Below are 18,587 nucleotides of genomic sequence, written 5' to 3' on the forward strand. Positions count from 1 at the left end.
ATAAGTATCTGGCCCAACCGATCACAGGGATCCCGTATCCCCATTCCTCCACATCACACAACTGTTGATTTAAATGAAACCGTTGTTTGAGCATGTGTGCTGACACTCCATTCAAAGTCTATGTGGTGGGGACAGGCCCCCGGCTAGACATTTATGACCTATCCCGTGGACGGTGATAGATGTCGATTATGCTGCGGAAAGATTCTTGTTCACTTCCAGTGGCTTTGAACTATAAGTATCCGATACTGTCAGCTGAGAGTTTAGGCAATCCTCTGTGAGATTATTATTATATACACTGTCACACTGTAACAAACCCCAAGACAAAAAAGATTTGGGCTGCGGAAATAGGCTTCCTTAAGACAGAGGGGCTCACACTACTTGATTATAATGTATGCTAAAATTTCTAAGAATATTAATACAATATAAAATGATAGAAATATTATGTTTGTATATATCTTGCCCTCACTGCTGCATCTTTGACATCACAGTCGCCTGCGCATTTCGTTATTTCACTAGCCTGACTACTGACTACTTTTGCTATCGTGTTGGACTGGATTGCTTGATTGCCTACATTGCAGCAACCAGCAGCTCAAGTTTTCAGCCACTTCTTGTCATTTTCTTTCACCGACAGCAGGAAGACAATGAAAACAGTAAAGAAAGCCGCAGAACTTTTCATTCTGCCTCATTTGAAACGTCTTGGCGTTTCTTCCTTGAATTTACTGGAAAAACTAGATGGTGTGAGAAGAATCGCACGTGTTTAAGTCAAACACAGCTGTCAATTAGGAAAATAAACCCAGAAATTCATCAACCTTCAGGATGGGAGTACACGATGAAGAAACAGAGCTGATGACTACGTTGTCAGCATGTACACAGGGTGGAAAGATCAGGAAGCAGAACTTTGCCAAAGACTACTGAGTGCTAGGAATAGGCTCCCAAAAGAAAAGAAAAATGCTCTTGATAAACATGCCACCACCCCGAGGATGGAGAGATGGAAAGTCTTTGAAGTAGAAAGAATAAAATGAGAGTAAAATATATTTCCATGCTGGAATGTAAAATTCACGAGTCTGTAAATGGGGGCTTTATCTTCCCATTGATATATGCAGTTTAGCAGATGAGAGACCTTCACCCCCAGCACAATATATACACGTTCAGAAACAATGTTCTACACATTGACATAAGACTGGACGTTCTCATTTGTGCACCAAGCTTTTATTTCCAGACAGAACAGGAATGTTAAATATTCAAAAAATCTGTTTAATCTTTGTGCTTTGGAATTCTAGCTCCGTCGACTGAATGCCATTTTATTCCACTGTTTCAGTCCTTCCCTAGACTGGTGCCACCATTACCACGATGAACAATGGTGGAGCATGCAAAGGATATCAACTAGGATTAGAAATGTAAAAAACCACATGCTTCCATAGGGATTCTGACAACATGTCTTGTATTTTCGTCACCCTGGGTAGTTGCAGAGACCATGTGTGGATCCCAAATACATGGCCTTCACATTTTGACACTTGCAAATGTCAGTATTTTAGATTTATGATTTGCAACAGAGTTTATAAGTCATAACCAGAAGAGGAACCGAAACATAGAAGAAATACATTTCCTAGGAAGGTTCCTCTTCTAGTTTTGGCTTACAAATACTAATGAAATAAACTGACCAGAATATGTCCATGTCAGTGGTGACTTTGCAGTGTACACAAGAAAACTATAGGTGCACATGCTGAACGTACCCAGAGGACTCCATTTTCCCGATGTAAGCTAAAGGGTCCTTTTTGACATATCTTGGGGAAGGTGTGCATTGATATACTTTTTTTTAGCATCTCCCACTACAGAAGATATTAAAATGATTCTGATATTAAAAAAGGGAATGCCTGATGAAGACAATCCCTTATGCCACTTTAAGATTGGCTCCCGATATGGAGGACTTGAGTAGTCCTTGCATTAAAGGGGTTATGCAACCCCTATATTGCTCCCCAAAATGCCTGGGCGCCTCATACAAGTTATACTTACCCCGCTCCCTGGCACCCGCATTGCTGCATCTCCCCATCGCGCGGCAGCTAGTAGTAAGCGACGAAGAGTGGGGTAACTATAACCTGTATGAGGTGCCCAGGCATTTTGGAGGGCATAAATGGCAGTCATGGAAATGGCTGCCAAGAGATGGCATACACCTATGTAAGGGCAGCCAAACGGCCCAAACAATATTCGGGATGTTTTATTATGACCCCCATTATGCTGGAAACTGGTATTAAAAAAAGTTGCACGGCCCCTAAATTTAGGCGCACATGATGTTTTTACTCTGTTTTTACCACTGGGAAGGAGTGGGGAGGCATCAGACTCAGGAAATTCACTAACATGTAGAGTTGTTGCGATACCAAATTAATGGTAAGTGCTGGGACATCGCTGGGCACCGCTCTGTGAAGGAAAAGTCGCATCATTGGTGGCGCAGTGCGCCCGCCCCTTCCTCCATCCATTGGTGGCAGCGGCAGCAGCATCACAGGGGGGAGGGAGAGACTGCTTTCTTCTCCCCTGTGCTGCTGAGAGAACATGACAGCAGCGCGCTCATGTTCAGAGATACTAGACTGCGCAGCCCAGTATTAAAAAAAAAAATGGAAAACCCGGTATCGTATCGATACCGGGACAAAAGTATCGATTGCGTATCAAAATTTCAATACCCGCAACAACCCTACTAACATGTCAGACTAAATGACAGTTGAAATCTACTCCCCTATGGCAGGGATCAGCAACCTTTGGCACTTCAGCTGCTGTCAAACTACAACTCCCAGCATGCAAACACGATTGGCTGTTCATCTATAGAACTGAATGAACCATTCTTGGAGTTGCAGTTTCTGAACAGTTAAAGTGCCGGAGGTTGCTGATCCCTGCCCTAGGGGCTGCACTAGATTCCAATCTAGGGGCACGGGTTGCCACAGGATGCACCCAATTCATGACAAGGCCCGCACCTTATCATAAATTAAGCGCATCCTCTGCCAGTTCTGGGGATATCAAAGACCAGCCTAAAATGGCAATCTTTGATAAATTACCCCCATTGTGCCATCTGACTGACAGAGGTGAATGAAGAATGCACTGGACACAGTTTATGAGTCTTGTGGATTCAGAAGCAGATCACTCCCACCCCCACTATCTGCAGGGATTGACAGCTAGCTGCTGTGGATCTACATACACAGAGACCAGCCAAACACTGAAGGGGGCTCTGCTCCTAAATACACTGGGTACAAACCATGTATATCTGGAGTATTCCAGTCTGCATACGGCGCTCTAGCTTTGTGATGTTGGGGAGCAAGGAGTAGGTTCGGAGGATGCAGGGCAGTGCTGGGCTCCTTCACGCTGGACTCATCTCAGGGACAGGACTCATCTCAGGTTAATTTGCATATCTATCAAATTGTTTAGTTTTTTTACACAATAAAAGCACACAGAGCTATGGGGACTGGGTATTGCGGATGTGCTAGCGGCCATCTAGCAGCCCATGTCCTCAGCTCTATTCCCAAAATCCAGGTGACAGGTTCCCTTCAAAAGATGTATAAGTGATATTATTGAGTATTAGCATGAAAGTTTACCTGGCATTATTATCCAAACACAGATATTCCCTCGGGTCTTCGACACTTGCATTTGTGGTTTTCACACCTTTATCAATGAACAAGCCTGCCTAAAATAAAATAAAAAAAGGGAATAAGATCTTTGTGCAAAAAGGCAAGGCCCATTCTCTTTACTATATAGGGATAAACTAGTTGTATTGGAAGTGATCTACTCTTTAAATGAATACAGAATGCACAACCCAAATTCAAGGGAAGTGTCTTTTCACAAGCATATGAAGGTCCCTTCACAGATACTTGGGGCAAACTACAAGGATCAAAGCAAATAATGGCCGGATGGATATAGTAAAGGGTCACAACCAATAGCAGCCATCCATATAGCCAGCCGGCTGTGTGGAGCCAATGAGACAAAGCTGGACAGCATTCTCCTAATGCTGCTGCCTCTTTAATACAGTGATCGGAAGGGGACACAACAGTCCATTGGACATTGGTGGTATATCCCAGCAATATGCCATCATTGTCTATGGTGAGACAACTCCAGTGAATCTTATTTTCTTGGGATCATGTTTCGTTAGCCAGGTACAGCATGAAACCCGTGTTACCTTGAAGTTAGAATGGACTCTGTTATTGTAAAATATACCAAGAGGTGTGAGCTCCGATCTGGTATCTGGATAGAGCCCGTGGGATTCTCCAGTTGAAGACTTGTGGAACACATACCAGATCCCCGCATCCTTTAAATAAAGAAAGGTAGTATTAGCCATAGCTCCAAAATCACCAAACATGATAGTGCCCACTGCTAAGAAATCAATTTAACAACCCTTCATTGTATGCAAAACCCTATGTCCAGAATAAACTGGTCCAGCAGCAGATTTCATAGTGAGGTGATGGCACTGGGGCTTGTTTGTTCAGATGCAGGACCTCCACCATCAAAGTATGGTACTTCACAGTAACACAAAGCTCTGCCACGCTGTTTCCATAGCTCCCATCCACTTCACTGGGAGTTAGAGAAATAGCGTAGCTCAGTGAGCGTGGTGGTTTCCGTAATCCCTGGCATCTGTGGCTGCTGCATAAGATGGACATTCTGATCCCAGACATGAGAATATCACTATAATTGTATTACTTTGGCTCAATGTGGGATGTTATAGAGCAGGAGGAGCTGAGCAGATCGCTCTAACGTTTTGTGAGAAAAGACTCAGTATAACTTGTAATTTATTCATTTAAATTCCTGCTCATTCTGGACTTTGAAGTCAAGGAGGAGGTCCTATCAGTGATTGACAGCTCTCTCTGTATGTCTTTTCTAGTATATAGAGAAATGATATGCTCTATAATTGTTTGCCTATATGACTGGAAGTACACTTTAACCACAAAAATTTAAAAATGTAATAGTTACTGCTGATATAATGTAATAATACACCAACATCAGATCCTTCCTTTGATATGTTAACATGTACTGTAGATACCTTCCCCTGCTGATCTTACAGAACTACTAAAAGTCTACCTATCCTCAGGACAGGTCATCAATATCAGATCAGTACGGGTCCGATAGCCAGCACCCCACAGACCAGCTGTTTCCTGCATTCCCCAGAACTCCCACTTTGAGTACAGCTGGGCTTCCAGCTCTGTTCAACGTGTGGTGACCATGTCAGGTCACTGCGGCTCAGCTCACATGAATGCCGGACGCCGCCACTACACTTAATGGAACGGTGCTTCTAGTAGTAGTTCTGGAGGCGGCAGGGAGCAGATGATCAGTGGGGTGCTAAGTGTTGGACCCTCATTGATCTGATATTGATGAACTACTCTCAGGATATGTCCTCAATATCTTGCCACCAGAAACCTTAACACATGAAACAATTGTATACATAACGCCATGCCCCCTTTGTTCTGACATGGTCTCGTTTGAAAGACTCTTGCTGATCACACACTGATGGCATTTGCTAGGTATATATTAATGCATAGATCTCCTCAAAAGTAGAAGACCTACTACAGAAAGATTTTCTGCAGTCTTAAAGACTTCCAGAATGCTGTGCTCCAACAGGTCAATTTGTATCCCAAAACACAAGAGAAATGGATATCGGAAGAATTCACATTGTAAACCAGACCGAGATTTTTGAAGTTTGTTTTAAATAATATAAAAAATGTTACATTTATTGCAGATAATTTATCAAAACTTGCCTGAGAACCAGCCGCTGCATTACTTATCAGGTGATTGTTAGGATTTGCAATCCAAAATGTTGATACCGCCCTGAAAAGATGTTACAGTATATCAAATAATCTACGCTACAGTTACACAAGATAAACATTATAGTCTTATACTTTTGTAAGGCTACTTTCACTGTCATGGACAGATCCGTTCAGATAATACGACCGTCTGCATCCGTTCAGAACGGATCCGTTTGTATTATCTGTAACATAGCCGACGGATCCATCTTGAACACCATTAAAAGTCAATGGAGGACTTTTCCATCTTGAATCCTTCTCCATTCAGAATGCATTAGGGCAAAACTGATCCATTTTGTACCGCTTGTGAGAGCCCTGAACGGATCTCACAAACGGAAAGCCAAAACGCGAAAGTAGACTAATTTGAAAGCAAATCAAACACAAGTTCATTACCTTATCCCCTTTCTGCCACCAATAATAAGAGAAAAGCTATACAATTCTAAAGGTCATTTTACTTAAGCCCCAAACTAATAAATCAAACAGAACAATAGGAAAACTGACAAGTATACACATTCAAAATGAAGAAAAAAAATGAAAGCAAGGGCTAAAAGGTCAACACGCCTGCTAGAGGCAATGGAATTAAAGAAAATGCAGGGGGCAGAGGCGGTGCAGATGTAAGCGTCAGGATCGCCCACTCATCATCCAACCACCAAAGGATTCAGAAGTATGTGAAGGTCTACTATGTAAATCTCAAAGAGTTTCCAATAAGAGGCACGCATATGTATAGGGGGTCTCAGGATAGAGATAAGCAGTACTTCTCGTCAGACAGAAGTGCTATTCAGTAGGATTACTATCTCCAGCCTGAAATGGCCGAAAAGATTACCCGATGCCCTACCAGTGTTGCCAACAAACTTTTAAGAGAGTTTTCTGGGAGTAAAATACTGATCACCTAACCTCGGGACAGGTCATCAATATCAGATCAGCGGTGGTCTGACCACCACAGATGAGCTGTTAGGAGAGGTCTCGGCGCTCTGCTGGGCAGCGCAGCCTCCTCACAGGTTAACAAGCACAACTTGATATTGCAGCCTAGGCCCTTTCACTTGAACTGGACTGACCTGCAGATACGTGATGTCAATGGCCTAGGAAGAGGCTGTAGCACTCAGAGAGCTGCTGCCTCCTCCAACAGCTAATCAGAGGGGGTGTCCGATATCAGAACCCCCACCGATTAGATATTGATGACCTATTCTGGGGATAGGAGTAAGGGTCCTCTGACACAGGCACGACAATATAGCAAGTTGGTTGACGCTTCATTAAAGACATGAAGGATGAGATTATAAGCATCCATACCAATTAATGAAGACGGGAGGGGGTGAAGGAGTGACTTTCAGTGAGAGAGAAGCAGAGAAACACAGACAGACACTGCTGTAGCCATATCTCACCCCAAGTGCTTAGTCATATAACTGCTCAGAACATCTCCAACATCCTATATGGTATAAGGGGATTCTGAGCGGGTGAGTTAGGGAGCAGAATTACCGTCTCCATGTGTACTCTATGGGCAGGCACTAGCTCTGGGGGAGCGGAGAATTACAGGCTGCAGAGAGGAAAACTGCTAAAAAATAGCAGACACAAGAAATAGAATGGTCATATATAGTTCCCAACAATCTGCCCATCTAAATGTGCCGCCGATCACCAGATGAACGAGCAAAATGCTCATTCATTGGGTGAACCTGTTGCTTGTGCAGGCACTCCATTAATCATTCCTGGGCAGCGGGTTAGGGATCTGCTGCCCAGAAACAATGATTATGTATGAGGATGATCGCAGGGGGTCTCTGCATGTGAATGCAGCTGTCTCCTTTACTGAACGAGCATCCGACTGTCCAGGAGGAATGCTTCCTTCCCGACAACGGCTGTACATCAGAGTGCCTAAACCCGCCTTTACTCAGGCATATTGAAATCCAACCCGTTCCCTTGTTGATCAAATGGCCTTATACACATTCAGCTGTCAGGGAGTGACTGACTTTTGTATACAGCCAGCAAAAGGGAGCTCGCACATGTACATGGACGGCAATGTTACTGCACCATGGATTCCATCAAACATTTCCTTACATTCTAGTGTCACAAGCCGACATGAAAATAGGGGGTCACACTGCCAAATACTTACATGCAGTCAGTGGCTGGATTAGGAACGTAGTTTCCATACACTTTTTCCCTCATGGCTGGGCACACGGTAATATTTCGGTCTGTAGGTAATAAAGTGCCTGGCTTGGTAACGAGTCCAAGGTTGTGAAACAAAATATTCCGTTGTTCTATGCCATCTTCCAGAAAGAAACAATGCCCCAGCGTGTCATAGCCAATTGTGTTCTTTATCTGGACAAAATCAGAAAATGTGCGTTTACGTCTATATAGCTAGATTAATGTCAAACAATATACTGACACAGAATACATAAATTATATAGGGTGAGGTACATTTCATGTGACTGTATTCTGCTGTGGCCCTGCACTAGGTGGATCCCTTTTCCTGGAGTGTTCCTCAGCATATTTTGGGCTTTAAAGGGATTGTCTGACTTGAGCAAATGGCATTTATCATGTAGAGAAAGTTAATAAAAGGCCCTTATTAATGTATTGTAATTGTCCATATTGCCTCTTTTGCTGGCTTGATTCATTTTTCCATCACATTATACACTGCTCGTTTCCAGGGGTTAAGACCACCTTGCAATCCAGCAGTGGTGGCCATGCTCTCTCACTATAAGGGTCCATTCACACGTCCGTGTGTGTTTTGTAGATCCGCAAAACACGGACATCGGCGATGTGCATTCCGCATTTTGCGGACCGCACATCGCCGGAACTTGATAGAAAATGCCTATTCCTGTCCGCGATTGCACACACAAATTTGTATGGCCTCTCCACCAGAATTTAACTCCTCTGAGGCCAGTGCCATACAGTCATGTCAGTTTTTCCATTACCGATATACAGTGAGAAACAGAAGTAGTTGAACAACCTGCGATTTCGCAAGTTCTCCCACTTAGAAATTATGGAGGGGTCTGAAAATCACATGGTAGGTGCATTCCCACTCTGAGAGACAGAATAAAAAATAAAATAAAATAAGGAAATCACATTGTATGATTTTTAAAAGAATTGGCTAATCATCTGCAGAGGGATGTCTAGAAGGGTAGTCTTTACAGTAACCACATGCTCCACTGCATTGTCCCCCCAAAATGTCCTAAACATACAGCCCCAATACTGAAACTGGGTAGACTGGAAACAGTTTGACTTCAAGGTCTGATTATGTTCCAAGAAATTACCGGAAAGCTTTGCATGGCAATCAAATAAGTCTGATGGTTCTCTTAGTAAGGATTTTGCAACAGTTTTTAAATTTGGCAAGTCTTAGTTATGAAAAGTAACTTTAGTAAATCATTCACAGTGTTTACTGAAGAATTCAGCAAGGTCTTGGTTCTGTTTGGAGAAAAGCGTTGTTATTTTTTAGTTCAGTCCATTTTGGGGAAAGCTGGAGACGTTTTAAAAGGTAGTCAACTATTTTGGACGGCAAATCCACCAAATTAAAGGACATTGCCACAAAAGACATTTATAAACCATCCAAAGGACTGCTGATCAACGTCTGATCACAGAGACACCACTGATCACTAGAAGGGGGGTCCAGAGGACCCCATTACTCCACACAGAATGACCTATCCACAGGATAGGTGATAAATGTCTCATCACTGGGGGCCCCACTGCTGTATCCCCCACTAATACCTAGAATGGAGGTCTCATGTTTGAATGGACTACTGGTTGAGCATGGATAGTGCTGCGTCATTCAAAATGTATGGGACCGACGGAGACAGTACAGTGCTCTGCCGTTTTCATCATACCCATTGGCACTGTACAGAGAGGCAGGGTCCATGCCTGTATGCCAGTCCATTCAAACGCCTCCTCACTGTGATCTCGCAAGGAGCTAGATGGGAGCTAGGGACCCCCTTCTAGTGATCAGTGTGAGGCACAGTGATTAGACATTTATTATCTTTCCTGTGGGGCCATTAACACGGTCAAACAGAATTTGGCATGGATTCTGTACCAAAAAATAAATAAAAATTGCTGGCCAGCCGCGCAGTATCTGCCTCCTATTGTTTTCAATGAGAGGCAGCACTGCCATTCATGCATGTGCAGTTTATGGCTGCAACGGTTTCAAGAAAGGACATGTCCTTAATTGGGCCAGTTGCGGCCATACACCATGTCCTCTCATGGAAAACAATGGGCTTATGTTTCCGAGCTGCCTCTGCGCGGTTTCTGGCACAGAGTCAGCACCAAATTATGCAGCATTAGGCTACATTCACACGTCGGTATTTTTCTATATCCCGAATTTCGGTCAGTTTTTTGCAGATCCGTTGTTCCTGAAAATGTTTCCATATGTCATCCGTTTTTTGCGGATCCGCAAAAAACGGAAACATGTATAAATTTCAATAAGCAAATAAAGTTGTTTGGATTTCTTTGAAAAAAAATTGAAAAAAAAAAAAAAGTTTCTGTTTGCAGGATTTTATTTCCAGGAATGGAATCCGCATAAAACGGATGACATACGTAACGACATACAAATGTCTTCCGTTTTTTGCGGATCCATTGACTTTGTATTGTACCAGGATCCGATTTTTGCGGAAAAGAATAGGACATGTTTTATATTTTTTCGGACATGCGGAACGGAACAACGGAAACGGAGAGCACACATTGTGCTGTCTGATTTTTTTCAGGGCCCATTGAAAATGAATGGGTCCAGATCTGGTCCAGATCTGTTCCGCAAAAAACGGAACAGATCAGGAAAGAAAAAACGGACGTGTGAATGGACCCTTACAGGAAGAGGGGATGTCTGGTATCTTGTCTGAATCAATATGAATGTCAGATGTGAGAGTAATTCAAACTGTACATACCAACAAGCCATTGGTCGCATGGACGGTCACACATCTGGAAAAGCTATGATGAATCGACAGGCCGTCCACATAGGTGCCAGGGTTGTAGCCTCCCATTTCATCAACATCCCCACACACGTGAAAGTGCACAGGGTAGCTGCCCATTACTTGCTGACCCATGTGTTTCAGCTCAACATTGGAGAAATGAACAGAGGTGAAGTTCTGTAATATCTACAAAAGAAAATGCATATTATTACATAAGGCGTCGGTACGAATGCACATGAAAGAGAAGCTTCAGCAGCTAATAATTAGAAGGCGTACTGCTATTTATGGAGGATTCCATTAGGAGTGCCTAGTCCCAAACTATAGTCACAAGTAGGTGTTTATAGCCACATGTGCCCAATCTAATAAAACACAGCACTGAGGCCAGGAGTGAGGAGCTAGAGTTACAACGTCAAGGCAAACTGACTAATACGTAGTTATTTTCTGTTAAGTGGAGCAATCTACTACACTATGGGGGTCATTTATTAAGCCCTTGAGTTATGTAGAGGCACCAGCCTCTATATAAATTTGGCAAGTCTATATCTGCCAGCCACATCTCGTGTTTTCCGCCACTGCCCTCATCCCCTGATGATGTGGGATCGAAAAGTACAGGGTCTCAACGTCAATTGACCCCAGCAGTGCTTCCTCCTCAAGAAAGACTCTCTCTAAGGGACCCAGCAGGTCCCCTGTGTCCCAAACATAGGAGGGCAGGGTCTTCACAAAGGGGGGCCAAAATTGAGTCAATGTAAATTCCAGCATTTTGGCTCATGCTATTAATGTCTGACACAATTGGACGCCACTTTAACGGGGTAGTCCCTTTGTGGACCTTTGGTAAACTGTAAAAGGTCGCCACTGTAGGATGTTTACATTGGATAAAAATTAAACTCATGGTCTGAAATTAAACCATCACTTTTGGCTGCCCGCAAGATAGTCATCAATTTCTTTTGATATACTGTAAAAGCGTCAAAACACATTCCCTTATATTGCGCCGAGTCCATGGGGACAATGTTACCTCCCTTATCTGAGGGTTTGATAACTAGCTCTTTATTTCTTTCGAAAGAAGACAGGGCCTTAAACTCAGCCTTTGTACAATTAAATTTACATTTATTGAGTGTCAGGTTTTCTAACTCACAGGAAACCTGCTTCACAAAGACGTCTATGCAAGAGGGGTCTCCCATTGGTGGCATGCGACAACTTTGGTTTTTTGGTGCCGTAAGCGGGCCTTTTCCTTCTTGAGGGACACTTTACCCTAGAGTAGACTATATAGGAGACGCCCATCCTGCAAAACGTCTACTGGGATACCCAGTTCCTTACTTTTTCTTTTATTCAAGAGCCGAAAGCGTTTCCGCCATCTCAGCTTCCTTGCAAATAAATTAAGATCTTTCACCCAATTAAACAAATTAAATGATGGCGCTGGTACAAAGGAGAGGCTCCTACCAAGCAGCTTCATTTCTTCTGCCTGTAAGGGTTTAGTTGATAAATTTAATATCTGACTGGATTGACGGAGATAGGGGTGGTCCCAGAGGTGGGACTAGCGATATGCCTTCAATGTCCCAGATGGCAATACTCCTTTAAACTGCTAGACAGGCAGTTTTATAAATGCACAAGAATTATCATGCAATCTGAGCCACTGTGATCCTGTAATTCTGATGTATTTAAACACTCTTTCTAAAGGATACTTTTACTATGATTTAGACAGGATAAACCTCTCATTAAAAGCAATCTGTGACCAGAAAATTAATTGCTGAAGCAGCCACAAGCCCTTGTAGAGCTAGTTTAGCTGTATAAAATGATACATTTCACTTAGTGATCAGTTCCTTCTTTACATAATCCATATGTAAATTAGCAATTAAGTGCACTAAGGGGGGGGCCCAAACAACTCTGTGCACCCCCACTCCTCCTGATTCCTCTGCCAGCATCTCCCGATCCTTTTTGGACTGGCAGTGCCAGGTGACATGGTAAAGCAGAAACATGTCTCTGTTAATCAAGGAGGAGAGGGAAAGGTTGGCAGAAAAAGCAGAAGGAACAAATGGGCACACAGTGACTTGGGGCCACCCTCAGTGCACTTCTGCACCCAGAAAGAAGCAACGGATAACTAAGTGTAAGGTGTCATTAAATTGCTTGGTTGGGTTGATCATAATGACTAAAATGGGCCATTTCTTTTTAAAATCAATATTACCAATGCAGTGAAATTCTTTCATTTTAGTTATATGTTATTGGGGCTTTCAGAGCACCAAGGGCCTGGCCTAGAGCCTGGGTGCACTGCTTCCCTTCCGCCTCTCCCCCTCCCAGTAAGATTGACAGGGTCAGGCATCCTCACGTCTCCGATGCCTGGCCCTGAAATATTTCACTGATGCAGTGAAGATCTCTTGCAGTTGTCCCTGCTCTGAGATCTTCCCTGCACATGCACTCATGGTACTGCCACCGGCACCTGCACGAGATTTTAGAGACAGGTATTGAAGAAGTGAGGATGCTTGACCCTGTCAATCTCACTGGGAGGGGGAGTAGCAGCGGAAAGTGGTGGAGGTGAAGTGGTGATCCAAGGGGCTAGGGCAACCCGTCGGTGCTCCGAGCTTTGCATATAACTAAAAGAATTTCTCTGCAACTGCATAGTCACCATAGTCTGTTTTAGTCACCATGATCAAGCTTACAAGGCAGTATGCCAGGTTTAATAGCGTTGACCTTGGTGACACAGGCTTTTTAACCAATTCAAGACAAGGCCAAGAGTGCTAGTTGACATGTGGATTATGCCGGGGGTACTGCACTGCTCTTACCACCGATTACTGGGCTGCACCCTGGATATCGCCTTTGCTTGAAGTGGCACTTCCTGGTACAGCCCGGCAAACAGCAGTAACCACTACTCAAACTGCACGTGTAAAAGCGTCCTAAATCAAGCAGATGGCATTCTAATCAATCCTGCATGGTTGTATTCCATGAAAGTTCTTTGGATACTTTTTCAATATTCACTTTAAAATTTAGACGCACTGTATTACTGTTCCCCAAAAAGTAAAAACATAATAGTACTGCCATACCTTAATATGCCCTCCAAAGGTATCAAAATTGAAGAACTGGCATTGATTATTCCCATAACAAGTCTTCTCCATTTCTCCTTGGATGACAATGTTCCTTGTAAGGACTCCCACTTCAGCCCTCATGTCCAAACCTTCTGTGATTTCTCCCATATGGAAATACATGGGTGTTTCTAAATCCAAGAAGTACAAATCCTTATATCTACAACATTTCTTCGTGGGAAATTACTCCAATATGCAAAGAAAACTACACATGGCAATAGATAACACTGTATTTTCCAGGAACACAAATGGTCATCAGTGAAACAAAGATACATACTAAACTACGGCTCCTCTTTGTAGCCCAAAAACAAGATTTTTGTATAACTTACCAGTAAAATCTCTTTCTCGCTCTTTCCTTGGGGGACACAGAAGACCTTGGGTATAGCTCATCTCCATAGGAGGCGTGACACTAAGTAAGAACTGTTAAGCCCCTCCTCCACAGCTATACCCTCAGCCTGGAGAGAGAGACTGCCAGTTGCGTGTCCAAGTAGTGAAAAAAGGCAAAGTCCAAAAGTGGAACCAACAAGCCAACTACCCAACGGGTAACACAAACTCGGAAACCGTGTAGAGAAAAACAAATGAATGGGTGGGTGCTGTGTCCCCCAAGGAAAGAGCGAGAAAGAGATTTTACTGGTAAGTTATACAAAAATCTCGTTTTCTCGCCCAGTTTCCTTGGGGGACACAGAAGACCTTGGGACGTTCAAAAGCAGTCCAAAAGGGGAGGGACCACAGCACCAAGGCGAAGCACCCGAAGGCATCCAGGAACCGCCGCCCGCACACCCAGGCGGGCCAAGGCAGCATCCGCAGAAGCCAGAGTAAGCCCCCTGCAGAACTCGGTAAGGCGTGCAAGGAAGACCAGTGGCCGCCTTGCCCAAATGCATGGCCGAAGCCCAATGCCTCCGGCCCAGGAGGCACCGACCGCTCTGGTGAAATGAATGGTGACATCAAAAGGCAGACCCCTGCCCCTGGTGCGGCAACCTCAGCAATAGCCAAACTGATAAAGCTGAGAAAAGCCATCCCGGAGGCAGTCAACCCTAAGCACGGACCGCCTGGAAACACAAGAGACCGAACGTCGACAAGAGTCGGAGATCTCCAACCAAAACTGCAAAGCCCAAACAACATATAGGCAAACACCACCTTCAGAAGGAAGGAAGACATGGGATGTAGAACAGCCCTGACCTGGGGAAAGACAGAAGGCTCGGAACAAGAAGGGCCGCCATTCAGGCACCCGTCCGAGACACGACGGCTACGGAAACAACCGTACAGGACAGAAGAGGTAGAGAGAACTTCTGTAACGGCTCCAAGGGAAGGATCGGAGCGCCGAGAACTCAGCATGCAGCTCCCAGGGCGGTACCGGAGGACAGTACAGAGGAACCAAAGAGCCACTCCGAGGAAGAAGGTCTGGACAGGCCCCGAGGGCCGGGGAACGCTGGAAGAGGAAGGACAGCGCCGACACTTGACACTTCAAGCAAAAGAGTCCCAGTCCCAGGTCCAGGCCGGACTGGAGAAAGACAGAACCATGGGGGGGGGGGGGGGGGGGGAGAAGGGCAGAGTGGGGAATGCCCAGCTACCCACAGACACCCAGACAAAAAAACCCTAAGTCCAACGACAGATCCTGGACGAAACACAGCCAGGAGCGAACAGTAGCGAGCCCGCTGGAGTCACCTGGGCAAGCTGGTAAAAACCCAATGTGACCAGGCGCAGACCAGTAACACGGGCAGAAGGGTCGGCAAAACTGGTCCCGTCGGCCTCCGAGCAACGTTGTCCCGTATCCACCCGGAGTGGGGGAGCAGAAGGACAGACGGAAGGGAACCGAAGGGTCCGCCCAGCAGCCGCCAGATGCCAGGACAAGACAGGCTAAAGTCCATGCTGATGTAGCCATCACAGGAAGACTATCTACAGTCCTGGTGTGGGAGATCTAAGGACGATCTGGACCGAAGGGCAGTCCCCCCAAGTTACCAGAAGGTAAGTCTACAACAGGACCATAGCCTAGAATGGAAAGCGCAATCTGCACCCAGCGGGAGGACAGAACGCGGTAGACCCAGCAAGAGGCACACAGCTAATACAGCCAGTGTGAACAAGGGAGACAGTACGAGACCAAAGGAACACCGGAACCATCCACATGAACAACCATGCTCCCCCCAGAGGGGAGGACAGTGAAGGAACAGCCTCTGAAGCCTGGCCGGGGCAGAAGCCACATCGGAGTGATCTGTACCGAACGGGGAGCCAAACAGAGCCGGCGAGACAAGGTAGTCGAGACAGAGGCCGGCATCACACCCTCCAACCGAAAGGAGGAGTGGGCAGCAGGGAAGCCATAGGACAGCCCAAAAGCAGAACCCTGCTACACTGTGAGACGCCCGGTTCATCGCCTCGCAGAAGGCAAATACCCTGAAGAACCCAAGGTGGAGGTCCTCCGGACCTGGGTAATCGAGCATCCAAGAGAAGTTGGGTGATCTTCCCGAGAAGAGTGGCCCGAACCTGGTAGCAGATCAGACCGAAGCGTAGAGGGCGCCAAGAGGAAGGACTCATACCACACTGCATCCGAAGAGGAGGAAATGGTAGTAGGCGAAGGAACCATAGTCCCGACAGAGCCAACGAAGAATCCGAGGGGCGCTGCAGACAACAGCACGCATCTAGGAACCACGAACACTTCCCGGGGGGAAGGGCCAACGAAATGAATGAGTACCACCCAGCTCGGTGCAGTAGAGAGCATAGAGCCCTCCAGGTCAGGTGGACAGAACGATCTCTGTAGAGACGAGTGCAAGGCTTGCGGCAAGTAACCCAAGAGAACAAAGGGATGTCGCAGGAAGGAGGGGAGGCATACGTACGAGCAGCCCCGTAAGCAGTGAGAAGGCCAACCCACCTACGGGAGGAGAAGGCATAAACGGCCCAAACAACGCACAAGAACGGCCGCTCCCTGCAAAAAAGCCACTCAGAGAAGAGGGCCAGCCACAGAGTGCCCCAGCATCTATGGAAGTGCAAAGTGCAACCTGAAAGGGAGTTATGCACAAGCCTAGCATGGCACGCGATGGAACGTAAGCAGTCCGCCCCGAAAGGGGGGAATGTACCTGGCAAACTGCAGTCGGCAAGAGTGCAAAGGCCCACCCCAAAAAGGGGATGACGCCTAAGGCCGTACCTACTCCAGAGACATAGGACATACCATATAATCCAGCAGGAGGTCCACCTAGTGAAAGGGGGACATGCACAGGGTGATCCTAGCATTAAGAGAGCGTGCAATAATTCCCCCAACACCGAACTTTGTGAGAGTGCAACCACTCCGCCAACGAAGGGGACATGTACAAGTCCAGCACAGCACGTACAAGGACAGCCGTGAATCTCATGAGCGTGCAAAAGTCCGCCCATGGAATGGGGTGGTCACGCACAAGGCCAGCACCGAATCCAATGGGAGTGCAAGCGTTCCACCCATGTTAGAGGCCATGCTCATGGCCAGCAACGTATCCGGCTAGAGTGCAGTATGCCGCCCGGAAAAAAAGGGGGGGGGGGGGCAGCATCTCATCCAGGGAGAGTGAGAGCACCCTGCCATGTACGGGAATCATGCACATAGCCAGCAACGTACTGGCGAGAGACAAACACAGTCAGTGAGAAAGTGTGTATGTCGCCTGAGGAAGGGAGGCATGCCCATGGCCGGCAGCGAATCCAGTGAGAGTGCGTACACCGCCCACGGAAGAGGGGCCATGCATATGGCCGACAGCGGATCCAGCGAGAGTGCAAGCACCCCGCCATGGAAGGGGTTCATGCACATGGCCAGCAACGCACCGGCGAGAGAACAACCACAGACAGAGGGAGTGTATGTATGCCGCCTGAGGGAAGGAGGCGTGCCCAAGGCCGGCAGCGAATCCAATGAGAGTGCAGCATACCACCTATGGAAGGGGGTCATGCCCATGGCCAGCCGCGAATCCAGTGAAAGTGCAGCGTTCCGCCTATGGAAGCGTGTCGTGCACCTGGCCAGTACCGCATCCGGTGAGAGTGCAGATTTCCGCCTAAGAAAAAGGGGGGACATGCACATGATCGGCAACAAAACCAGTGAGAGTATAGCGTTCCGCCAATGGAAGGGGGTCACGCAAATGGTCGACCGCGAATCCAGCGAGAGTGCTGCGTTCCGCCAATGGAAGGGGGACGTGCACATGGCCAGTACCGTATCCGGTGAGGGTGCAGTATTCCGCCTATGGAAGGGGGTCACGCACACGGCCGGCAGCGAATCCAGTGAGAATGCAGCGTTCCGCCTATGGAAGGGGGACGTGCACATGGCCAGCACCGTATCCGGTGAGAGTGCAGTATTCCGCCTATGGAAGGGGGTCACGCACACGGCTGGCAGCGAATCCAGTGAGAGTGCAGCGTTCCGCCTATGGAAGGGGGTCGCGCACATGGCCAGCACCGTATCCGGTGAAACTGCAGCAATCCGCCTAAGAAGGTGGGTCATACACAGGGCCAGCCCGCAGCCAGGGAGAGTGCAGTATCCCGCCTAGGAGGGGGGGGGTCATACCCATGGCAGGCACCATACCTGGAGAGGGTGACGAATGCTGCCTACAGAACTGACCGCATGCACTTGGCCCGCGCTGCATCCCGGGAGAGGGCAAGAAACCGCCTAAAAGGGGAAATGCACCTGGCAGCGACGCAGGCTGGGAGCGCGAAACCATGCCGCCTATGGAAGGGGGGCATGCAGACAGGCAGCACTACTGCGATGAGGCTGCAGCGTCCTGCGCAGCCCACAAGAATCTGTTAGACATCTGTTTATTCATTATTATTTCATATTTTATCTATTTCTTTATTTTATTTATTTATTTATTTTTTATTTTTAAAACAGCCTCTCTGAGGCTAAAGGGGAACCACCAAATAGGGGCACAGAT

General features: G+C 46.5%; 1 protein-coding gene across 4 annotated transcripts in view; it reads right to left on the bottom strand.

The window, feature by feature from the left end:
* CEMIP2 (cell migration inducing hyaluronidase 2) overlaps positions 1-18,587 on the bottom strand; it is a 102,201-nt gene that overhangs the window by 33,648 nt on the left and 49,966 nt on the right. For all 4 annotated transcript variants that reach the window (XM_044272905.1, XM_044272919.1, XM_044272912.1 and 1 more), the window contains 6 exons: positions 13,681-13,850; positions 10,628-10,837; positions 7,873-8,078; positions 5,727-5,796; positions 4,157-4,285; positions 3,579-3,667 (listed from right to left, as the gene is read on the bottom strand). In XM_044272905.1, the coding sequence (XP_044128840.1) occupies positions 3,579-3,667; positions 4,157-4,285; positions 5,727-5,796; positions 7,873-8,078; positions 10,628-10,837; positions 13,681-13,850 (874 nt within the window). The remainder of the gene's footprint in view (positions 1-3,578; positions 3,668-4,156; positions 4,286-5,726; positions 5,797-7,872; positions 8,079-10,627; positions 10,838-13,680; positions 13,851-18,587) is intronic.

Source organism: Bufo gargarizans, chromosome 1 (genome assembly GCF_014858855.1).
Source record: "Bufo gargarizans isolate SCDJY-AF-19 chromosome 1, ASM1485885v1, whole genome shotgun sequence".
NCBI classification, from domain to species: Eukaryota; Metazoa; Chordata; class Amphibia; order Anura; family Bufonidae; genus Bufo; species Bufo gargarizans.